This window comes from Sparus aurata, chromosome 22, assembly GCF_900880675.1.
Source record: "Sparus aurata chromosome 22, fSpaAur1.1, whole genome shotgun sequence".
NCBI lineage: Eukaryota > Metazoa > Chordata > Actinopteri > Spariformes > Sparidae > Sparus > Sparus aurata.
In genome coordinates, this window is record NC_044208.1 from 25,082,092 (window position 1) to 25,107,970 (window position 25,879).

The 25,879-nt window shown below is 42.8% G+C and overlaps 1 protein-coding gene across 3 annotated transcripts in view; it reads right to left on the reverse strand.

Annotated features, from left to right (window-relative positions):
- The window catches only part of evlb (Enah/Vasp-like b), a 52,039-nt gene that overhangs the window by 6,917 nt on the left and 19,243 nt on the right, over nt 1-25,879 (reverse strand). For all 3 annotated transcript variants that reach the window (XM_030405251.1, XM_030405250.1, XM_030405249.1), the window contains exons 2-4: nt 8,943-9,111; nt 8,059-8,236; nt 940-1,006 (exon numbers count right to left, since the gene is read on the reverse strand). In XM_030405251.1, the coding sequence (XP_030261111.1) occupies nt 940-1,006; nt 8,059-8,236; nt 8,943-9,111 (414 nt within the window). The remainder of the gene's footprint in view (nt 1-939; nt 1,007-8,058; nt 8,237-8,942; nt 9,112-25,879) is intronic.

The following is a 25,879-nucleotide window of genomic DNA, read 5'->3' on the forward strand; positions in this document are numbered from 1 at the left end:
AAAACACAAAGTTCGACTGCTTCACGAGAGACTTTCAGCATTCGTTTTGTTTGTCCGTGCTCGTTTCTCAGATGTTTTTATTTAAAACACTTGATTCAGAATCTGATGACAGCTGTTGGCTCATGTTGCTCGGCTGCTTTCAACCAAATCTACAGTTTTTAAGCATTCAAATCTCACTTTCTACTCATATTTAAAAGGGGCTGTAGTTAATATTTCTATATCATCAAGGCAAAACATGACTAGTGTCTGTTAAGAGGGGCCACTAGTAGTGACATATCAAGAGAGATTGTCATCTGACTGCACTTCCTGTCAGCTTTACAGAGCGGTTTAGCATCCTTCAGCTTATTGTCTATTAAGACTCTTTGAGACAACTGCTGTGTCTCAATTCAGGGTCTGCATCCTCTGAAGGACTCGGCCTTTGCGGTCTTCGAGGGTGAGTCCTTCGTAGAGACCTTGTTAACCGCATCAGCCGTTGTTAAATGGGACGGTCTAGCCTTTGGAGCATTTCCTGGTTGCGTTACCAGATGTTTTACTTTTACGTCATGATTTCTGGTGCTCAGGCCCTCAAAAGTGACAATCTACGCCACGCAATGTCGCCATTTTCTCTCTTTCTTTCTTCTTTTTCGGGCGCGCAAAGAATCTTGGGATATGTGAGGCCACGAAGGAGAGTAGCGGTGCATCCTCCAAAAAGAGGGAAAAGGAGGAGCATTTGTGGGCTGCACTTGGAGGAGCCTTCGGATTGGACCTGGTGCTCTTCCTGGGGGCTTCTACCTCTACTACACCATCAACTACAGTAGCCCAGACAGGACAAACCAAACACTGACTCTAGAGAAGGACGTCCAAGTTCCTATGTTCCCTGAAGGCCACCGTAGGTTCTCCTACATGCTGTGACACACTGATACTTAATGTTACAGACAAGTAAATTAATGAATTTCCTACCTCGCTCTCTGAGCTTCTATCTCGTCTGAAGTTGGTCCATTCTGGACTTGGCGCTGGACAGCCGGACCTGAAGAGGCAAACAAAAAGCAGGGAGAGAGAGAGAGAGAGAGAGAGAGAGAGAGATAAAGTTGAGCTTAATAATCCATTATGAGCTGCGTCACGTTAATTGAAATTAGTCCCAGTTGAGACAATTAACCAGCAAACGACAGGGAATTAGTCGATCATTACGTCCTCTTTCTTCTGTGGTGAGTAATGTGCGGTGAAAAGCACATTAATCCTTCACTCTAGGTGAATTAACATAAATTGATTTATCCACTTGTTCGGCTGAAGAAGGCAAAGCAGAACATGACTGTGTGCGTGCGTGTGCGCGCAACGGGAGCTCCTGTTACCCATGATGCACCATTTAGGGAAACATGATCCTCAATGCTTGAAGCTTTCAATACTTAATGTTAGATGATGATACTCCAATTATATTACAACAACAACAACATGAAAAATATGAAGAAAAGATTTAACAAGCGAGGTTAAACACACACACAAGCCTCAGCCAGAGATCCCAGTGTGTTTTGTCTGTGATGACGTCCAACTCGCTGGTGTGTTAAGTGTTATGGAACGTAAAAAAAAAAAAAAACCCAGAGCGTTTGAGGTCTGGAGTGTGTTTGAGCGTCTCTCTCCGAAAGCAGATGGCCCCAAATTGGAAACAGAGGAAATTCTGTCGTCTGCGCCTGCAGAGTTATTAACAACACGTCTGCTCCTGGAGGTCAAAGTTCACAGACGAGACGCAAGATCTTTTTGCCTCTGCTCTGGGTGAATCTGCCGTATGTTAGAATCGCGGCTAAAAAAACAGATCAAGGTCTTGTTTCATCAAAATCATTTCGGTTTATTGACGTGAAGAAATCACAGGAGGATCGCTATCATAGTCACTCCTCCTGCACACGACGCGTTTTGAGCCACGAGGCTTTTTAACGATGTAATCCGTTTAACACCACAAGTGAGATCTGCAGATAGGGAGTGTAATTAATTGAAGACGCGATAAGACGAAGCGCAGAAGACGAACGACGACTGAGGGATTACAATCAGATCTGTGTGACTCGTCGGTTGTTCAGCGAAACCTTTTACTCATCACTGAACTCCTCCTGGACAATATCAACCTTCACCGTTCCTTCTTCCTGAGGACCGCTTCAGGATTTACGCTCACATTGGAGTTCTTGGCAAATTGAGAAATGGGATGAAGTCTTTGTGAAGTTACAGGAACAGAAGATAAACCGAGTTGATTTATGACTCCTCTGAGATGTCGTCAGGGTGTAGGAAACAAAAAACACTGTCGTTCTTTGTTTGGGTCTCCTCCAAAGATCCCGTTACCTCCCTCGTCTAATCAAAGGAAGCCCTTACTCAACACTTTTTACAGCTCGACACAGTCGGGCCCGTTTCAGGGGTCAATACTCAGCGCCGATACTCTCCACCGCTCACATCTCTAATGGAAGTGACTCTCTGGCCGGCCTGGCGGTGATAATGGCCGCCGTAGATCAAGTGACAGAAAACCTAAAAATAACACACGACGACAAAAGACCTGACTCACGACTATGATGAGAAACCTCATCCTACACACACACACACACACACACACACACACACACCGACACACACACCGACACACACATTTACATATTACGACTGTGTTCCTTATTATTCTAATCCTGATTAATCTGTTAATTAGCTTCTTTATCAACTAACCCTTTTTACAATACAGTAAATATTGTTTATGTCTGCTATTAAACACTGTCCTTGTTCTGTCTTCTGAGTCTTCCGTCTCAAAGCTCGACATTCATTAGTTTGTTACAGTCGACTTTGTTGCGAGGCGAAATACAAAAACCAATAACAGAATCTGACACATTAAAATGGACAGTTGTTAGTAGTTCACGCTGTAAAAAGTCATGATAGACGGAAATGATATGCTCTTGAAAGCCCAAAGTGAATTCAAAAGTCAAGTAGACAAAGTGTTTCAGGTATCTGTCCTTTACCTGAATATTTATTTTCCTGACATCTTTTTACTTGATCTCCTTACTATCTGTACACTCTACTCCTCAAATGTTCAAAACAGGCACGCTCCTTTGGTTTTAAAGCATTTAAGGTGAATTATTCTATCTAATTAGTCGTATTGCCTTCCCAACATCTCGAGGCTGACTTCAACCCATCACTGCACATCACGCATGGCAGACATAACAAGACGAAACAACAGAGAAAAGACGAGATGGAATCGGAGGGAGACTTTCCTGCTTTCTCACTTTGTTGCGAGCATTTGTCTTTGACTTGTTATGCTGCATTGTCGGTCCACTACTTACACATTCTTTTCTACAAATCTTTGCTTTTCCTGTCAGCAACTTCAACATTTAAGCTCTTACTCAAACAGTGTGATTTATTTCAGCTGAAATCACTCTGCTGCCGCCTCTCAGTGAGAACCAGACACTGTGGATTGTCTCACAGATAACGCTCAATCATCAGAGAACCCATAAACGGAGCCTTTTATTCTTAAACTCCACATTATTCATTTAAAGCAAAGTATGAAATCTGTCTCCTCAGACGGCCAGAGAGATGAAGGACGCAATTGTTCTTCTTTCTTACTCTCAATAACTTCAAAACGGGCCATTTCCTGGTGTTTAAACATTTACTGTAACAAGAAAAGAGTAATTTATTACTCAAAGTAATTTACTGTGGTAGAAGACTTAAGCACCAATACAGGACAGAAAACAGGAAGTTCATTTACACGATCTAAAAAGTGACTTTGTGCTTCAATATGAAACTATAATTTGGCTGCACACCTGTAGGAATGAACACCACACCTTTAAACACACACACACACACACACACACAAACTGAAAATAATAACTATCGTGCAGACACACACACACACACACGCACAGCTTTGCTACCTACATGACATGCTGAAGAACAGGAAGCGGTTGTAGCAGATACAGAGGCACTGACAGGCCCACTCCCCGCTGACCATCTCTCTCCTTCAGCTCCTCTTCCTCCCCCTCCATCACCTCCCTCTCCCTTTCCCACTCTCTCTCCACCTGCCTCCCCTCCTCCACACAGCCACAGTATCATCTGTCATCTTCTTGTAACCCACACCTCCAGGCAGCAGCAGCAGCGCAGCGAGCATCTCTGGTTAATGTTTCAAAAGGTCGGGTTTGTCTGTAGGCTGCGCTGCCTGACGCCACACACGCACGCACACACACACGCGCATCTCTGGTTCGAAGCCTCGTACATACAGAAAGTCGTGTTCTATTAAAATGCCACTAAAGAAAGAAACATTTTCATCATTCTCCCTCATTCGTTGTCACCTGGTGACGATCAAACATTAATGAGCTCAACATCATTCGACGTGGGTCTTACCTCTAATCTCCAAACGGCCCCAGACGCCAGAATAAACTGCTGGCTTTTTTGCAAAACCTTTGTACATTTCACACACATCATCCCAACATTTCAACAATACGTGTCATATCACGTTCAGATTACATGAATGCGAGCTGACTTTCTTGTCAGTGAGAACTCGGCGATGCGGCTGCCGGGCCGAGACACCACCGCTTGAGACGGCGTGTCGACATTCATAAGCGTGAAACAACTGGATATATTTTTTTTTTCCCAGACGTCAGGACATTTTTCAGCCGTGCTACTGGCAACAAAACTGCGTATTTCTGAAGAGGCGTTTGGACAATTCGCAGGCGCGTTTGTGGTGACAGAACCAGGGCAACACGTGATCCTTAAATGCCTTAAATATTATTCATGTAATTGTTGTTTGCTTACATGTATAATCATGGGATTATGGTGATACACAGGAAGTGTTTCTCACGGACGCGTTTGGTTACGGCAGTCTCCTCCAAGAAGAAAAAATGACGCAGGAGCAGTTGATACCATTACACGCCTGAAGTTTAAGAGCATTAAAGTTATATAACAAAGACCATTGTGAAGATGTTTGTGGCTCAAGTGGTCTCATTCTTTCTTGGTTGTGTGCAGCCAGCGACGTAGGTTCATCAACATGTTTATGCATCGCTGTGCATATTTGTTATCAGGGTTTCAACAGCTCGATCATGCTTTTTTTTTTCATTTCCTTCAGTGTTTTCTAGAAAGTTTTCTAGAAAGTAAAAAAGTGGTAAAATGTCCGCAGCAACAGAAGCTCCTCTCTCCCACAGAAAACACTGCTCCTTAAACGCCTCGTCAGTAGCCCCGCTTTTAACATTTAGCGGCTAGTTTCGCACGTAGGAATCAATTTAGCACAGCTGCTCTGTTGTTGTGAGCGGTGCTGGGTCAGGCATGTGTGAGCTGACCAATCAGAGGAGACGGGGTCTTAAAGAGACAGTTGGGGGCATTAAAGCATGCAAACCTCTTCTAGCTGAACCCAAAACAAAATTATGAACCTGAAAATGAGCATAATATGTCTCGTTCAAGACATTTATCCATCAGTAACAAAGGAACCAGGATGTTTTGAGTTTCCTGGTGGAAGTGACATCTTCTCCTAGACCTTACAAGTGGTTTTTCTGCATAAAACATGAACATAAACAACATATCTACACTTCGCAAAACATTTTTTCTGCCATTTCACGCTCACAGGTGATAAAAAAAGTGTGTGTCTGATCAGGCATGACTCCAAACTCTTCCAAAGTTAATTACTGCCCATCAGTCCCATTACAAACTAAAGTATTTACTCCAGTGTGAGAACAACAGTGAAGACAAAAAGGTCAGGGATTGACCTTCTCACCACTAGAGGGGGCAGACACACTTGTTTAGAGTGGAGGGAGAATCACACATCAAACTGATTTTATCTAACAAGGTGTGAACATGTCTTATGAAATCCCTTTGAGCGCACAGATGTGCTGAAAACAGCTGCTTTGCCACGAAAGGAAAGAGGAGACACACATCAAAATACATGACTAAGTGTCTTGCACACACAAACACGACTCGAAAGCTGCTTTTCATGTGTTTTCTCCTGTGTGTGTGTGCGATACACAGATTGTATCTCTTCATGCAGCTGGCGTCGGAGCTGTATCGTAGCGAGGCTGGCAGCACTGAGGCTATCGGTCTATCTGTGTGTCGAGTGTGTGTATCCTCCTCGTGTGCGTTTGTGCACTCGTGTCTGGCTGCTGTCACTCGAGCCTCTTTGTTCCCCCCGTCCTCGTGTTATTAGGCAGATGAAAAGATCTGCTCTCTAGCACGGGACCCGGGGGAGATCTTCTCAATGACTCATTCTAATTAAGAGGCTGGAGGGGACTGCAGGGGGAGACGCACTGCTGCTGCTGCTGCTGCTGCTGCTGCTGAAGTAATGACTGGCAAGCTGCGATACTCACTCTGCCTCTCGGCCTCTCATTCTATCACTGCCCAATTTGTATTTGTCTGTCTTCCTCTTTACTCTCACACACACGTATGCACACACTCGTGCAGGCGCCGAGCTCAAGAGGACGCCTCTCTTGCGCGTATGTATGTTCACCACTGGAATAAGTCTTTAAATAAACCTGGCTGATGAAGCGCTATGGTGGATATTCTTGGATGCGATTGGTCACGGTGCATTTAATCCATTTCATTAGCGCTCTGACACGCTTGACGCACGCTGCCTCATTATAGGTCAGAGTTTGGATTCAGGTATAATGTGCAGAGGGTGCTGTGTCATAACTTATTTTCCAAAGTGCCCAGTAGAGGGAACTAGACTCGGCGTCGAAATGAGGCCGCTCTTGGAATAATATCACAGACATGCTGCTCAGTTTGAGGCTGGAACCGACCGTGGATAGCAGGAAACTTTAAAGGAGACGTATTAAACTCACTCTCAGGTTTATAACTTTATTTTCGGTTACTACTAAAATATATTTACATGTTTTAATGCTCAAAAAACACATCAGTTTACTCATACTGTCCAGTTCTGCAGCTTTGTATTCCCCCTCTGTCAGAAACGCTCTGTTTTAGCTCCTGTCTCTTTAAGGATGAATACCCACTCTCCTCTGATTGGTCAGTTCACACACGCCTGACCCAGGACCGCTAACAACATCAGAGAAGTTCTGCTAAATCATTGTTTACATGCCAAACTAGCTGCTAAGCATTCATTATGCAAAAGTGTGACATGGTGACGTAGTGTGATGTCAGAGAGTCGCAGAATTAAAGGCGGGACTACTGACGAGGCGTTTCAGGAGCAGCGTTTCCTGTGGGAGAAATGAGCTTTTGTGAAAAAATTAAAAAGCATAATATGTCTCCTTCAATTGATCTTAAATGACTGTTAAACTTAGAAAAAACTCAATTTCTGGCTTGATGTGAAGCTAGAAGTTTTTAAAAACAACATTAATGAAGTGACTAAAAGTCCCTAAAAGCAAAACTGCATTGAGCAAATTGTCCAGTCATCCTTTTTTTTTTATCCGTTAAGGACTCTGGTGATTTAATTTATGGGCACTCTCCTGCCTCCACTCTTGATGCAGCTTTAGAGCGCTTCAATGAGAAAGAATGGCACCGCGCTCTGTTTTTCTACAAAGCACTTCTTGGCAAACTACCAGGGTATCTGTAATGTCGTCTTAACCGTAAATCAAGTAAACGCTGCACTACGTCTAGAGACTGTTTGGTCTCACAATGTCAATACTGAGAGTGGGAAGCCGGCTCTAAAAACACTTCCACTGCTCCACACGAGAGGAGCAGGTTCGGAGGAAACTGTCTCATGTTTTATGTAGTTACAGCGAAGTTTCAACCAACTGGAATCGAAGCAGATGTCTCATGAGACGGAGAACACATGTGTGGGTCTAATTTACTTTACTTACTTACTCATTTACTTTTCCCCACATGGAAGAAGAAGAAGAAGAAGTCAGGAAACTGTGAACTACTGTGTTAGACGAGATGTGTGACACAGCAGCAGCGGTATAAATCAGTCCGTCGGCGGCTTCCTGCTGCACTCTGAGGCTCCCGCTGCATTATTGATGCGTTCCATATTAATATTTTGCTGGATTTCTGAACTACTGCGTCAACAAATAAAAGTGTGTGAGGAATAAGAAACCTGTAAATACATTCTGGTCGGGTTGATCACACGTGTGAGCTCTTTCCTAAAATACTCCATAATCGTATTGTTTGAGTCACTGAGGAGAAACACACCTCCATCCTGAGCGCTAAGGACGTTGAGGGCGAAGAGCATGGCGTTGGAGAACGTGGTGGCCTCCTCCTTGCTGGCGAAGTTGAGGCCATAGACCTGCCGGGCGTCCCGCCACTGGTGGAAGGTCGGGGTGGCCTGGTTGTACTTGAGGCCCTTCACTATGGAGTAGTTGATGACCACCTGTGAAAGAGGAAAAGACGGAGCGGTGGTTCACTGAAGGAAAACAGATTCGTTACCGCAGAGCGTCTATCTCGTTTCTCTGAGGGATGATACGAGATTAAACACGCGGTCGCTGTTCTCCTAATGACACCGATGGAAAAAGACCTTTAAATGCCAGAGAATTGATGATCAGCTCTGCGTTTGTGTTTTGTCACTGGAAACACATTCAGAGTGTTTGGCTCATAACAGACTTTAGATTTGTCACCTGATTTTTATGTGGCTTACATCACAAGCTATGAGAAATATTAATCTATTTCTTCATCTTTGTCTCTATGATGTCAGTTGGATTTCACTTTTTTAATTTGGTTAAGCCCAGTATTGTGTCACGTAAGGCCGCAGAGTACTAGTTTCAGTTTCGGGAGGCTGATGGAGGGGAAGAAGGAGTCACTCACGGCAGAACGGGGAAGGATTAGTGCCGCTAAAGACCTTTAATGAAACAGTGGGGTTATGAACACACACACACACACACACACACACACACACACACAGACTCTGACCAACACAAAGTGAAGCTCTGGTCCTCACATGCACCTGTCTGTGTTTTAAACCACCACTTTTAAACTCCCACAGAACCATGAAATCTCTCTCTCTGGTGGCTAAATGGCCGAAAGCTCACTCCACCTCTGCTCCGACTTCTGTCCCACACGTCGTCATCATGTCGGTTTACCTGCTGGTCCTGCAGCTTGACGCCCACCACTCTGAAGGTGTTGTTGGCAGTGTTGTGGTAGATGTTGATGCGGCTGAATCCCTGCTGTCCCGGCTTGATGGGCACCCACTTCTTACTGGTGTCATCGTAGACCATGACTGAGGCCCTCGCCTGGCAGATACTCTGCTCGCTGCGGGGGAGACGAAGGGAGAAGGACAAGAGACGAGGGAGGGAGTTAGTTTTGTCAAGACTGCAGAATTCATCATCTCAACTGTGCGTCAATGCTCGTTTAAGAAATGATTGATTAAAAGAAAACTCCACCTTTCAGATATAAATGTGCACAAGTTACAGACCTCTTTATTGATATGCACATTATTCATCAACCTGTCAGATCTATCTCTGAGTCCTTTTGTAAATTCACACAAACACTTTCATTGAGATTAGCAGCGTGTAAATGTAGATTCACAGCTTCCCCTCATGAGGTTACTGTTTGTAGACATATATATATAATTATGATGTTCCTTTAGTGTTATAGACAGCTGAAAAATGTTATTGCCCAAAACAAAAATAAAGAAAGAAATAAACGACTCATTAAATCAAGTTATATACCTTTAAATGCACCAAACATAATATAAAAAATAAATATAAGCAATTCCATTTAATATTTAATTGTATAAAATTATCTATTAATTTTAAAATGTATTTATTTGTTTATGTTTTTATTTCGGTATCTTATTATTCCTCTTTGCATTGTGCCGCTTTTTATTTCTCCAAACTTATTTATCTTTTTCTTTTGCTGCTTCATTATGTTAATGAGGGAGCTGTCAATCAAAACGTAACGTAAATACATTTGAAAACGAATATGTTAATAAAGCAAATTGATTATTTAATGGGACAGTAAAAAAAAAGGTGAAATAATAAAAATAAATAAAATAATAAATAAACATAAATATCATTTCATGTCATATTTTAGATGACATGATATCTATTCATAAATAGATATCTAAACATACATCATATTCATCTATTGAGTCATTTATTTATCAATTTATTTATGATATGGGCAGTTTAAATCCTCCATACACTCTCGCTGCACTGTCACAATGTATGATTTTGAGATACAGACGGGTCATAAGATTATTAAAAGATTCTAACAGCAGAGAAAACATGTAGTAATATAAATAAAAACCTTTTAAACCTTTTTTTTTAAATGTCACACTTGTTTTTCAAATAAAACAACCGGAGCAGAAAGAATAAGTCTCTGGTTGAAGCGCTCACACCTTCCTGCATCTGTAAGAAGTGTTCCTGAGAGCAGATTGATCGGAGAAGCTCTCAGCCTGTAAATAAAAAATCTATTGTGCAGATGCTGCAGGGTCAAATCCTCCTTTACCAGCAGTGATGTCACGGATGTCACTGCTGCTGTCCGTCCGTCAGACAATGTAAGTGAGATAATTACAAGACAACAACTCAGTCTTCTAATCCTGTGTTACACTAATGGTCTAATCCAAATGTAATCAAGCGCTTGTCCAGCAGCTGTTGAAGTCCTTAATGAGAGGCAATCGTAATGTGTGTGTGTGTGTGTGTGTGTGTCTGTGTGTGTCTGTATGTGTGTGGCCTCCAGTGTTGTGTCTGCCTGCTCTCCCATCTGACTGCATCCATCAGCCGACTGCAGCTCTGACCCTCTCTGAAACACACACACACACACACGCACACACACACACGTTTCCATGTGTTTTTTCCTTTCTTTTACAACGCATGGCGACAAAAGGCACGCGCTGAATTGCGACAGAGTGACGGGGAAAAAAAAACAGAACGTCGAGGTTGGAGTACGTGAGGAGGAAAAACACAGAGGGGGGGAACAGAGAAAACATTTTTGACTTGCAAATGAGATTAACGAGAAGAGTCCCATCTGTGTCTTTGCCTCTTTGCCAAGCTAAAATTAGTGGATCAACCCCCGAGGCCGAGTGAAAGAGCTGCGTCAGAGAAGAAGAGGAGGGAGAAGTCTTGGTTTGTAGAGCTGCATGTGAACGCAGCATAAAGTACAGCGAGAGACGTGTGGTGCATCTTAAAGGATGACATTTAATGGATATTATACAAGGTGTAGTTTGACTTTTTGGGAAATATGCTTATTTAATTGATACCACTCTCATGTTTGTACAGTGACATGATTAGCTTAGCTTAGCATACAGACTGAAAGCAGGGGGAAACAGCTAGCCTGTCTCTGTCCAGATGAGTGTATCAGTGCTTCTAAAGGATAAACTGACAAACATCACCTCTAAACCCACAAACTGGAGTTTTTAGCCACTCAAACTACACGTTTCAGCATGTGAAATGTGAACCCAATCACCAGAATACATGTTAGTGAAGGATGTTTCTGCAAAACCACAGTTAAGTTAAAACTGGACGTTTCTTTATGTTGCAACTGTACGCTTGTTTAGGTTCAATTTTCTGTTTTTGTCTCTTCGTCGCAACGCTGTGCTTTTGCTTTGCTTAAGTTTAGGCAGAAAAACCACTTGCTTGGGGTCAGAAAGTAACTGATTTAGCACAGCTGCTCTGTTGTTGTCAGTGGTGATAGCTCAGGCATGTGTGAGCTGACCAATCAGAGCACACTGTGTATTCAGGAGGAGGGGCAGCCTTAAAGAGAAAGGAGCTAAAACAGACAGTCTCCTTAATCAAAAATGTATTAATTGTAAGATAAACTACTTTAACAGGGTGACTAGTTCTCTGTTATATATTACATTTCAAAGGTAACCTCTCTGACACTGCTACTAAGCTAATGTTGCTACGCTAACAAACTAAAATAAGATGACAAACATGGAAAACATCTGCTCAACATCAAAATGTGTCATGCTCACGTTAATGCTACAGCATTGTGTGCTGGCATTAGCATTTAGCTCAAAGCGCCTCACAGAGCTGCTGGCACGGCGTTCCTGTTTGTGTACTTATTAAACAAATGTGTTATAAAGTGTTAATTAGTGAGCTTTATAGGTCCTTTAACTTTCCCGCTAATCGCCTCCAGGCTCTGGTTCTACACTTAACATACAAACATGAGAGCGGTGATGATCTTCTCGTGTAATATTCTGCAAGAAAAAGTGAGGAAGCCAATTTCCCTTAGCTGTCAGGGGGAGAGGCGTTAATGCACCGATACTCTGGTATAGAAACGACTTAGTATGTGCCTAGGTAGCATTCCTAATTGCTCTCTGCAAGCTGCTGTGCCCGACTTGTGCACACATAGCATCATAAAAAAGCCACCTCTCCTTTTTCATTAAAAGAAAGCACCAGACTAGCAATCAGATAAAGAAAACAGCTTTGTCTTCTTTCACGTCAAAGTGCACTGAAAGGAGAGCAGCAGGAAGCAGCTGAAACTTGTAGGACTAGAAGCCATTGGAATCACACACGCACACAGAAAATACGAAAAAAAAAAGCTCCATATAATACCCGGCTGTATGCATTTTAAGCTGGAGGTATAAATAACTTCCTCCCAGGCCTCCACACTCAAGTTATCTCACATGAGCGCTTTTCTTTTTTCTCTTTTTTTGAGGTGCACACACTTGAAATCGGCCCGAGCACCAGCAGCCGGGGCGACCATGTGTTTAATTTATTTTCTTTAACTTGTCGACTCGGTTAATTTTTAAAAAGCAGTTCTTGGCAACCAGCTGAAAATGGCATCGAAGGCCCAGGAGCATGAATAAATGAGGGTTCTTGTGCTAAAAGAGACTCGAGCAAGGAAAAAAAAAAAAAGTGGAGGAGACAAGGAGGAGGAGGAGATGGAGTGGTGGAGAGGAAAAGAGAGAGGCAGGAGCTGTGAAGGAGCTGAGGCGACAAGAAAACAAGTTTCTCTGACTGACAGTTATGGGACGCACACACAAACACACACACTGGCCCGTGCACACAAACACAGGGACGTATAGTGAGGATCGCTCCACGCCACACCCGTTGAAAAATTAACAAACGCTCCGCAGGACATGAATAAATCAGCTGCTTCTGAATTCACCTTGACAGCACACGCTCACATACGGACGTGCACTCTAAATGCCATCCTCTCCGGTGCGTTCATGGCCGGTCTGCGCTGCGGTAAATTCAAGCTGACAGGGACAGACAGAGGAAAATCTCAGAGAGCTGCTCAGGAATCGTCCTCCACGGAAAACGGTCCGATCGCACATGCAGGAGGGGGAATCATGCACAAGTGTAAAATGTGCTCGCTCACCTTTAAAAACCGCATCCTTACTTATTTAAAAAGCTATTCCGTGTGATGATGCACATTTTGGCTGCGCTCTTATATTCATAACAAAGAAACTGTTGCATTTAAATCCAGCCCTCATGCATAATCTCATCCCTCAATGACTTCAGACATCATAACGTGATATTGACAGTGCAGGAGGAGATGAATGCAACCTAAGCAGCTGCATGAAGGAGAGGAACGGTGTTTCACCTCTGTGGCTGCTGATGTGATGGCTTGTGTCTGACATCAACATGTTGGTGTTGTTCCTCCTCGCACATCATCATTAATGCTGCTCCAGCGTGTTAACTTATGAAACAGCGATGAAATCTGCATCTGGAAGAAACATTTCTGACCTTCTGAGTTAAGTTTAGGACTCTTACTGAAGAGACTGGAGATGATGTCCTGTTGGAGCATTTTATTACACTCTTCACTCATTATTTTCAGTTGACTTTCGGTTTTCTGTCCCTGTTTGGTTAGATTTAGACAACACAACTACTTGTTAGGTTTAGACAACAAAACTACTTGTAAGGTTTAGACAACACAACTAATTGTTAGGTTCAGGCAACAAAACTACTTGTGAGGTTTAGACAACAGAACTACTTGTTAGGTTTAGACAACACAACTAATTGTTAGGTTCAGGCAACAAAACTACTTGTGAGGTTCAGGCAACACCACTACTCACAAGTAGTGGTGTTGCCTGAACCTCACAAGTAGTTTTGTTGTTAGGTTCAGGCAACACAACTACTTGTTAGGTTTAGACAACACAACTAATTGTTAGGTTTAGACAACACAACTAATTGTTAGGTTTAGACAACAAAACTACTTGTGAGGTTCAGGCAACACAAATACTCACAAGTAGTTGTGTTGCCTGAACCTCACAAGTAGTTTTGTTGTTAGGTTCAGGCAACACAACTACTTGATAGGTTTAGACAACAAAACTACTTGTTAGGTTTAGACAACACAACTACTTGTAAGGTTTAGACAACACAACTAATTGTTAGTTTCAGGCAACAAAACTACTTGTGAGGTTCAGGCAACACCACTACTCACAAGTAGTGGTGTTGCCTGAACCTCACAAGTAGTTTTGTTGTTAGGTTCAGGCAACACAATGATTTGGTTAGGTTTTTCCCACGAGTTGCTAAGCTATGACATTACAAAAACACGATCGGTCAGTTTTAATTATGGTCCTGGAGGAACACGAACATGGCAATAACAGATCGTGCGCGATGGATTCGCTCTGAACTGAAAAGAAATCATTAACTCGTGGAGTTAAACAACACATGACACTAAGTGAAAACCTCCTTCAGAGCGACTCGCACCGTCTAATTTGTTGCCCAAATGACTTGAACACTAAACACGATGTTGTCATTATTCAAATTTCTGCGTTGGCCTCTCAGCATCCGACCTCTTCAGTTAATGGGTCCGTGTGTCTGTCTGAGGTCAGATTAATGAGGGTCTGTACTGAACACATGAATTATTCATCCACGCCGCGGCATCTTTGCAGGGTTGAAAAGAATAATTATTGCTCAGATGCAACCCATCTTTTTTCTCTTCCTCCTGCAAACTCTTGCACACGCGAACACACATCAGCCCGAGTTGTTCTCCTTTATGTCTCAGGTCAGTGAAAGGTTAATGGGATGCCCATTGTGCCTAAAACCTTCTTCCACCACCATTAGCTTTTATTTCTCCTCTCTTGCACACACACTAAACAAAAAGTAATCAGTACTTTGCATTTCCTCCATCAGTGATGAGGACATAACCGTCTGCTCACACCTGGACCAGCCACTCTAACCAGCGGACTCAAGTCGTCAAAGCGCTTCGTTCCCCTTTCTCTATTTCTGGCGGCAAAACTTCCTGCCTGCACTAAATTTACGCTGCTCGCGTCACTTCTCTGATCACGGATGAACAGCACGGCCATGAAGTGTCAGAGCAGCTGGATGAGCTTCTGACTCACGCAGGAAAAAAAGGTAGACGGTAGAAGAAAGAGCACACACATACGCAGAGGAGAGAGATTCATGGCTGGGATATAAACATAAAAACCTCCCCGAGCATGAAGCTCAATTAGCACTTTGATCCTCTCCTCTGCTGATGACTTGCCAAAGAGGGAGGTGGAATTTAAATTTAGCACCATATCTGCTTGGTAATGGCATTTTCGCACCATAGCAGAGGTGGAAATTCCCACATTTTCACATAATTTACTGCTGTTGTGTGAATCGGTTTTTCCGTCTCTGACGTAGGAAGTAATTCTTCTATTCCGAGGTCCCATTGAAACTGAATGTTTTCGACTCTCTGAGCAGATCTCATTCATTTTTTCCGTCTGTTCATGTGAATCAGCTCCAGCCCGAGGGCGAGTTTTTTAATATCAGCAGCTCTGCGTCACTTAAGTGTTTTTTTGGTAGCCGCATCTGTAACGCAGAGTGAGTTTCTGTCGCTCCGTCCTCTTGTGAACGTTTGCGCCGCTCTCTCCTGTCACTGTGTGAGTGTTTGCACGTGTCAGTCGCAGCCTGTCTCTTACACTAATCTGTGCTGTCAGAGGGACACTCGCGTGCGTCTCGGTCCGCTCAGCAGGCAGCTCTGCGGCTCTTACACCACCCTGCAGACATCACAACATCAAAGCTATTGTGCTGCTCCACTTTTTTTTTTTTTCCGAGGCCGCTTGCGCTCAAGGCAGCGGTGCGCCGACAACAAAGAAGGATCGGGCCCCCGAAATAGAAACGCAGACACACACACACACATCGCTGCAAATGCAAATTTTGCGTGTATACAGTCACAGTACGGATTAATATTGTTCAGTTACGCTCCACTTTGCTTGAATGAGGCCGGCAAAAGGGAAACAAAGTACAGGAAGTGACTACGACCAAATGATTTAGTCTGACACAGTCAACATGGGGGATGTAAAAATGATTTCCCACAATGCAACAGGATCAATCTCCACAGTTTTACCTGCAGGTGTTAATTAGTTTCTGCAAAATGTAAACTGAGCCCCCCTTCCGCATTCATGTGGTGCCCATTTAATCTTTTTTTCACCCTCGTCCCTCAAACATCCTGAGTGCTCCACTGACAGAGACAAAGACACAGAAAATTTGTCTTAATTGGTGTTTTTTTTTTACCACATTTTGTGACACACAACCTCTGATTACAGTCAGTTTTATGTGTTGTCTAGCCAGCAGTTTGCCAGGCTGATGGTAAAGGAGAACCCCTTTTTTCTGAATATGCTCAAATATCACAACGTTCTCAGAAAGATGGTTGAAGAAATGAAAGAAGTAGGCTGCATGTTAACGTAAATATTACCGCAATACTCATTTTCATTAGCATGTAAACAGCTGAGTAGGAATACTGTCTGAATATTTTGTACATGTAAAGCTTTTCTATATCACCTGTAAGAAAAGGATGTGAAAATCTGCTCGCTGCCGCACCAAAATGAAATATTAAAACATCAAGATTACCATCAACGAACCAACCTGTCTTTATAGCTGACAAACTGAGTAAGAGGCGTTTTTATCTGTGGTGCTGTGAACAAATAAGACTTGTATTTTTTGGTTGTGAGGTCTGACTGTGAGACTAAACTAATGCAGGCTGACTTCATCACTTCATCGCCTCATATTTGAGCGATGTTGACAAAGAGCTTTATTATGAAGCTCATGATCCGCGATTTAAGATGCAAAACAAAAGCTTCAATCAGACACAAACAAACTATCGAGGCCATAAAACGACGCAAACCTGGAGTGAAACCAACTCTTCGGGCCGTCTCTGCAGGTTACAGAAGGTAATACACAATCCAGCCGACAAACTAGCTTACAATATGGTCCCTGAATGGAAACTTGCCAGTGGTCAGTCGTCAGGAGATCCAAAAAATGGCCTAAACTGATTTAATGGATTAGCTTATCCAGCGATGCTCCTGCCAGAACAAGAGGTTAATACAAAGTAAAACCCCCCTGTGTGATGACGCACCACCACAGAGACGCACCGAAAGAGCGGAAAACAACACAAACACAGCTACCTGCCAACTAAATATCACTGTGAACATCATTATACCGCCACAGAGAGAGCGATGAAGACGACAGTGAAGAAAATATACTTTAACTACGCGCATAAATGCACTTAAACACAACGGCTCTCACACACTGGCCACGCTTGATGCATGACACCACTTATCCTCGAAGAATTGTGGTTAAATGGCACGTATGCACACTGTAATTGAGTGTGCTCAGCCATCAGGGAAGATGACTATAAACACACAGAGGGAGAAAAAATCGCAGCTCTTATTCTGAAATCTAAATGTGTGTAATCTGTAAAATGAGATTTAGATTCAGGGGGCCGTCGCTGACAGACACACTTGCATGTGATTTGCAAACCAAACATTGGATCCTCCTCTGAGATTTCCAGCTTCATGTGCAAAAAAGTCATGACAAACCACAGCAGCGACCTTGAGACGAGTCGAGCAGCTGTGTTATTGCCAGACTTCAAGATTTAGCTCCAACATTCCTGGTTAATATCACTCTGTGCTGCTCTGCTGGCTCAGCCGGCTATGAGTTTGGTTATTTCTTTATCTTTATATCTCTCCTTTAATATTCATCGGATTTTAAGTAGAGTGGTACTTTAAGTCCCCACGAGTGAATAACAACGCATAAATTCGATTTTACGATGTGACAGCATTCAGCCAAACGCTTTTAAAAATCTTTATTTTTGGCAATTACCGCTGCTGATTCACTGAAGTTATAAAGATGTTGTTGCATCTGCGGTTCAGTGGCAATGAGAGATGAGAAGAGGGGATCACACAAAAGTGCCTTTGTGTCCCGCAGTCAGCTGCTTAGAGGGAAAACGGCCAAATCCCGAGAGTTAGCTGGCAGAACAATCGTCACCGCAAATTGTTTGTCTTTTTTTTTTTGTCCAACGCCTTTTTACTAAACGCTCTCTGTTTTCCTCAACAGGATGAGAGTGATGGAGAATCCTCCCGCCTGCAAACCGGCCAAGACGGGCTGCACAACGAAACTTCTCGTGTGTGTGTGTGTGTGAGCATCTTCTGCATGAAACATCAAAGCTGCATAAAGCAGAAAAAAGAACAGCTGACAGCTTAAACATTTATGAGCACGCCAGGGCAAAGCTACATTAGCAATGAGACTGAGCCCGAGCTAAACCTCAGATTTCATAGAAAATGGGATAAATTGTGCTAAACCGACACTGTAATCCAACCACGGGGGCCAGTTGGCATAATGAGGAGCCACTTTGGTTAAATGACATTAATTTCTGCTCCCGTTCGAGTCTCCAAACAAACTTCTATCAGCGGTTGTTTCAGAGACCGCGACACACAAGGAGCTTGTCCCAGTTGCTGCTGCTGCTGCAGCGTCTGTGAAACTGGAGCTTGCTGTGTTGGATGTCAGCCATGTTTGCTCTGCAGAAAATGTTCAGACAGTTTGCTCTTCTGTAACTCTGCAAAATGATCAGAAAGTTTTGACATGCAAATGTATTCCCTGTGCAGGAAAGATTCCACAACAAGGACTGTGGGAGGGGCTCGAAGAGGACTGCGGTGTGAAAAAGGAGGTTTTAAAAGAATACTGTATGGTTTAAAGAAGCTCTGTGTAACAATATGTCGCAATTAACGAGTATTAATCACTTTTTTATGGGCCGTATGTGAGTTGATTGTAATGTAACATGAAAAAAAAGACCTTTCCTGTTTCTCTCAGTTGTCTGTACAAGCTGTTGGACAGTTTAAGTCGTTTAATGCAGCTGGACTGTGGATTTAAACTTCCCTTTAAATACAACAAATATGAAACATCCTAATATGTTTAACGATTCATGAATTTTTGGCAAAAGCTTTTCTGTTCCAGTCATTAACAAGTCGGCTAAAGCCTCGGCTACATTAACCTCGACAAACGTGAGTAACAAGTGTTCCCAAAGCTGTTAGATAGCATTAGCTAGTGAGCTAACTCACTTGCTAACTGACAGCTAGCTGCTGTAGCTTTTCCTCTCTTCAATAACTTCATATCTCGCTAGCTGGACGCTAACTATCCCTGCAAATAGCCCCAAACTCACCAAGCTGAAACAATATTTTGTGAATTTAAATTGAACAATAAAATGGAGGAATGTGGCATAAAAATGGAGTTTATCTCAAACTAGTAGAAATAACCTTGACTGCCCTGCAAAGCTTAAAAAGGTAATAAAATAAAAATAAAAAGGCTATATACTAACTACAATTACAAGTAGTGATTGTAACAGTTGACCACACTCATATATCGCACAAATAATATAATATACATAACTAATAAAGTTCCAATGTTCATACATTTTGATTTGTGGCTACCTGAGCACAGATGTTCTTACCTCGTGGTTGGGTTATTTAAAACAACAACAAAAAAAAAAAATATCATGGTTTTAACAGTTAAAAAACAAAAACATTGTTATTTTGCTGTGACAAAATATTAAAACCTTTGGTACTGTGGTATCAAATAAAACACGTAGATACAGTATTTAAAATCATACTCCTGGGAATACCTCAGTTCATTCCAACAAGGAGGGAGCAAATAAATACAAATGTGTGTGTGTGTGTGTGTGTGTGCCTCCATGTTTCTGTCTCACGGTATAAATCACTGCGTGTTTATGCTTTTATCCGTGAAAGATGGTCTAGAACAAAAGTAAACTGTCTGGCTGGTTCGCAGGCCGGTTACATAAGCGAGCTGCTTTGCTTGCGTATTTGAGGTTTCGGTGGTGGAGGAGGGGGGGGAGGTGGAAAAAAAAAGTGAAGCAGTGAGAGTGAAAAAAAGAGAAGAGAGACGACTCAGAGGAGAGGAAAATGGGCCCGCGCTGACAGCAGACTTTCAAACAGGCTGCCGGCTCAACACAAACAGTTATAAAACACAGTGAATTGCTCAACTTGCAAAGGAGAAGTCTAAAAATAGCCGGCCTCGGCTGAATTAGGTTACAAGTTTTATATGTGTAGACATCCACTCACTCACCGTGAGCTCGTGGAAACGTTCTAGTGGAGGACAGTCAGACAGAGAAGATCATGCCTCATAGAGAAGCCGCAGCGTGACTCAGTAATAGTTGTTATTGTTAGACGTGACACTGCATATTAGCACCCGAAATAGAACGGCGGCTTTTAAACTTCATCTCTACGGACCGGCGGTTTTAAATCATCTCGCTCTCTGGCCCAATTTTTTTGCAGGCTATTGTGCAAGTTAATCTGGCAAACTGTGCACTGTTCTAGACCACTGACACAGTTACAGGGACATTTTTCCTCAAACCAACACAGTGAAGACAGAAAAATAGGAGTTTAAGAGGAGTATGCCAGAGCGATGTGTCCGCCGCTTTGTTCCGGGCGTAAATCTCAACAACAATTGGTTTGACTACAGACGTTCACAGTGAGGAGAGCTGGTTATCTTGTTACGGTTCAGGACACTTGGATGTATTTTATGAAACATTTATTGATTGTCACATGATCACTACATCACTGTAATCAGTACACCTGCTCGGTCACAACTCAACATATAGACCGTTGACTTTGTTTTTACCGTCTAAACTCTTTATATTTATTGTATTACGTGATGACCGAATTAAAAAACACAACTAATACTGCTACACCTGCTAAACATCAGCATGTTAGCATGTTTATGTTGGTACTTCCAGTCCAACAGAGACACCAGCGCGGCCGTATACCTGTTTAAATGTTATGAAAGGTGTGACTGGTTTCAGTTTTATGACGATTTTGTGGAAAAAATAAACTTCCAGAGACTTGAAACCAGTCGGCTGGTTGATTTAAATGCCTGTTAGAAGCACTGACATTTAAGCAGCGGTTTTAATGCTCATTCATATAATCCTTTTTAATGGTGTTGTCAAGGTTGTTTATGGGGTTTTGTCAGCACCAAAGCTCGTAAATTCAGTGTTTACTGGGCAAATAATACTGGAATTTCTGAGCATCTTAGAAGCGTCCATCATCCCCAGACAAACAGGCACGGTTGGAAGGAAACATTAATCTGTCTTTAAGATTTGGGTAAATTAGTTCAAACATAAACTTGTTTGTAGTTTTAGCAAATATATTTAAATTTTGACCCCGTTTTCTAAACAACCATCAGTCTTCAACACTTTAAAGAGGTTTTTAAACATACTTATGTTCCTGGTAGAACAGTTTACATACTTTAATTCTCAAAAAACACATTATTTTTTTCTTATACGGTGCATTGCTGCAGCATCTCTTTTCACACTGTGTCTTGAACTGTTTTACCTACAGAGTGAAACATCTCACCTCTGTTCAACCTTCGATGGAGTTGCACGTGGGCAATCGCAGACAAACAGCGACGGTTGCAAAGAAACATTAATACGTCTTTAATATTTGGGTAAATTAGTTCAAACACAAACACATTTGTACTTTTCTGACCCCATTTTCTAACCAACCCTCAGTCTTCAAGGTTATTTTCAGGTTAATACTTTTATTCAGGGGTCCTAGTTGAAAAGGTTTACATGCTTTAATTTTCAATAAACACTGCTGCAGCATCTCTTTTCACACTGTGTCTTGAACTGTTTTAGCTGCAGAGTGAGACATCGCACCTCTGTTCAACCTTTGATGAGAGCTGCACATGCACATTACTTAACGGACAGAATGTAGCCAATCAGAGGCAGAGCAGTGCGGGTCATGCCGAGCAAGGTAGTGTGATCTAAAATAACGCTGCTACAGCTGGGAACTATGGCTGCGGTACAGCTGTTTATATTTTATAATATACATACATAACTATATATCAGGGTTTCCTCTACATGTAATTGACTGTGGCGCACCACCACGGCAAAATAAAAGCCACCACACCTTCAAAATTCAGGCATAAATAAATCCAGTGTTAGAGAAAGGAAATATTTTACCGTTGTCTTCCACCGCAGTCTTTGACGTTAACTAGCATGTTAGATATTTCGCTTGATAATTAGCTTAGAGCAGAGTCCTGCACGGGTCACCGCATCCGACCAGTTTTCCGACACAACTTACATTCCACACCCGAGCCGACCCGGTATAAATTGATACCGACGCCCGAAGGAAAATTGGACGGACGCAATTTTTAAAAGTGAAAGTAAGACAGTGTAGAGGGAATGAGTTCTGGGAGGGCGCAAGCACGCATGAATGAGCTCATATGAAATATAAATGCTTATCATTTGTGTCGCTAATAATGACTGATGATAAGTGACGCCTTGAAAATGGCAATCGTAAAATCCGACCCACGTCTCCAGGCGTCCGCATGTCTTCCATCTGTGTCCGACACAGTAGCCCACATTATTTTTCACCCGTGCAGGACTCTGACTTAGATAACTCCTCTCTTGAAACAAATAATTAAAATAGTATTTCTTTACAATATTAGAGTTCATGATGGCTGTGTGAGAGCATTATAACCAGAGAAAAAAAAAAAGAAATTCCCTAAGTAGCCTATGACATAAGTATAAATATTACGGTATGACCCCCCCATGACTATGGCTGCGGTACAGCTGTATATTTGTTTAATATATACATAAATATACATATTTATATAAGACCTGTTACATAGTGACACACATACGTTACAGAAGTAAAGGCTCGACTCCAATTCAGCCATTTCAAGCAGCGCAGGAGCCGTGTGCATGAAAAGAGAGTAAAGCACTTTGGTGTGGACTTTGGGCGTTTTCACTCTGCAGAACTTTCACATGCACAAAAATGCTTCACAATAAAGTAAAAGAGAAAAACCCGCTTTAAAACTTCTGCAGTAACTTTTCGGTGCGGTCCTCCTCCGTGTGATGTGATGTCGAGAGTTATACAAAAGCATGCTAATGAAACAGCATGTTTCTGAGTGTGTGTGTGTGTGTGTGTGTGTGTGTGTGTGTGAGGGAGTGTTTTCAGCTTGTGTGTATTTGAATGCATGCCAGAGCCTGGAGACCCTGCAGAGATGACACACACACACACACACACACACGTGCGCGCGGGACCTCACATGCACACATGCAAACACACACTCCTAGACTCTAGTGCCGACTGCTGAGACCACGCAAGAGCACGCTAATCTGTTGGCATGACAACTGGAGTGGAATATTCGCTTGGCCTAGAAAATATGGCTGTGAAGAAAAGATGAATGAGCAACGAGATACGGATGGAAAGAAAAAAAAAAAAGAAAAAGAAAACAGCAACATAAGCCTTCAGACAGTCAGCTCCTTAATTACAGACGCGGATGTCTTTGCAACAACGCTGCACAATGTCCTGTCTCTGCTTCTCATCATCAAAGTCTCACGTGGCTGCGGCTGTGCGTTAACACGGGCGTACGCCTCCATACGACTGTATGTGTGTGTGTGAGCTATACAATAATGTATGTCGCCTCGGAGGCAGACGCTACAGACTCTGCAGACCGTGCGCACAATTCTTCCTGCGTCTACCGTACATGTTGCCTCGCTCTGGGGGTTCTGTTATTCACCGCTCAAACCGCTAATAAAGCCTTAAACGTCTCTGACAGTCCGCAGAGGTCATCTGGGACGGCCAAAAGGAATAAAGCCACACTCTCTGGCGCCATAAAACAGGTTTGAGTTTATGGTTTAATTCGAGCTGAGAGCCTGTGAAGAGAGTGCAAGGATGAGGTTTCTTTTTACTGCTGCTCCGCATGATCGCATAAAGCATTTAAGAGTTTCCTCAACCCCGAGCGCTAATGCTGAGACTCCGAAAAAGCAGCACAGCGGTGGGGGAAATCTTGTTGGGGAGGGCGGGAGTTTTTTTTGTGTGAGATCGGGTACTTTCAACTTTTATGTATGGCTGATAAACACAGGTTTTATGACCTGCGATGGACGAGGAACTCTTGCCTAAGATACACAAAGAGTTTAAGTGGTGTGTTAGTGGTTTTTTAGAGGGGGATGTTTTAATTTTGTCAACAAAATGGCGGGTACGCGAGGTCTAGTACAGAGCTTACTTTGGATGGTCTTAACTCTTAACTGCTGTCCTCGCGTCATCCCGTTCCCTCCTGACTTATCCTCCCATCACCGAAGAGATGACGCCAGGCGGAACAAGTGAAATTAAAGAGGGGAGCGTCTGACCCCGCTTGGCTCACATCAGAGAGACAGAAGAAGAGTGGAAAATAACTGAGACTCTCAGCGGAGGATTTAGTCTTCGGATGGTCCTTTATGTCTCTGCAAAGACGGCCAAATCCTCTGACGTAACAGAGGCATCGGCAGAGACAACACATGGTCAATAGATCCCTGATGAGTTGACTGCAGCCCTGAGCAAACAAGTTAATCTGCTGTGAACTCAGAGCAGAACGCACAGCGCAGATCTGATAACGTGCAGGCGGATGCGACATGAATCCTGCAGGTGCATGAAGATCACTTTAAAGGATAAATCCACATTATGGGAAATAATGTTATCTGCTCTCTTGCCGCGAGTTAGATGAGAAGATACCCCACTCATCCAAACATCATAATCTCTTTCAATCGCAATCTCGATGCATCTTTGAACTTCTCATCAGGCGACAGCCAGACCAGAAATAGCTCCATCTGCACCATTCGAACATAAAATATCTCACTAGATTTTTCTCACATTTGAGTGTTTATAGTGTGTCATCTAAGGCAGAACCATGTGAAGTACTGTAGTTTGTCCAATCAGCTGGCTACGTCATTCACGTAGCGCCGATCAGCTAATAAAGGAGGTTATGTGATGTTTGAAAACAGAAGAGGATGTCAAATAATCTACGATTTACTTGAAAAAAGATGTCAAGATCACGATCATGAATTGAACTACCTGTAAATAAGATGAAGATACAGTCAGCACCTGGTTAGCTTAGCCTAGCATAAATATGAGGAAAAGGGAAAACAGCTAGACAGATTAAGAGTTGCTCAAAGATAATTTTTCAACAGAGCTAGGCTAGCTGTTACCCCCTGTTTTCAGTGTTTATGCTAGGCTAAGCTAACTTTTATTTATTTAGCCTATCAGACACATCTTCTCATCTTACTCTTGGCAAACAAAATCCAACAAGTGTATTTGACAAAATGCAAAACATAAGATATGGCCACCCGTCGAAGAAAGCTTACTGCTTTTTGCTGCATCTAGCTTGGTTGAAGCAACTAGCTGCCACTAGCAAAAGCTAGCTCAGTTAGCCATACAGCTAAGTGTCCCTGTCAGCTGACCTTTGATCACAGGCAACAGAAGTTAACTCCAAAAAAGCTCAAAGCTCGACAGAAGACTGAGACGGAACACAACCTACGAGACTGACGGAGGTGACTTCAACAACAAGGGATTCAGTATGGAGGCGATTTACAGCGGCTCTGACCAAGACTATGACTCTGATCTGCAAAGTGGTATAACGTGACAGGACGAGTCGGAGCTAGCTGGTTAGCAGGGTAACATGTCTTCAGCATAATGTCAACACTTCATTTCGTTTCTTCTAATGTTTGTTTTGAATGTTTTAAACTTTAGTACACTTTAAAGGACATTTCATTTCTGTTTCGTGTGTTTCGTGTGTGGCATTAAAGGCTTCAAGTCCAGCAAGAAGCCAGACATTCCTGTCTAGTTTGTTGTTCGTGGGAATCTTGATCTCGGCTTAATGAGCGTTCGTTGGAATGTTTAATACAGCCTCCGATGCCTCGGGCTGTCCTCGTCTACCTCCAGCTGAAGTTATGTGCTACTGTAAACATGTTAGAGGGAAAACTTTGTCTGCGTCGACCGCTGAGTGGCTGCATTCATGTGAGGGAGGCAGGCGTTCTCTCAATCAAGCATGAGCCGCGGGATCTAAATGGCCGGGCAGAGATGTTCGAC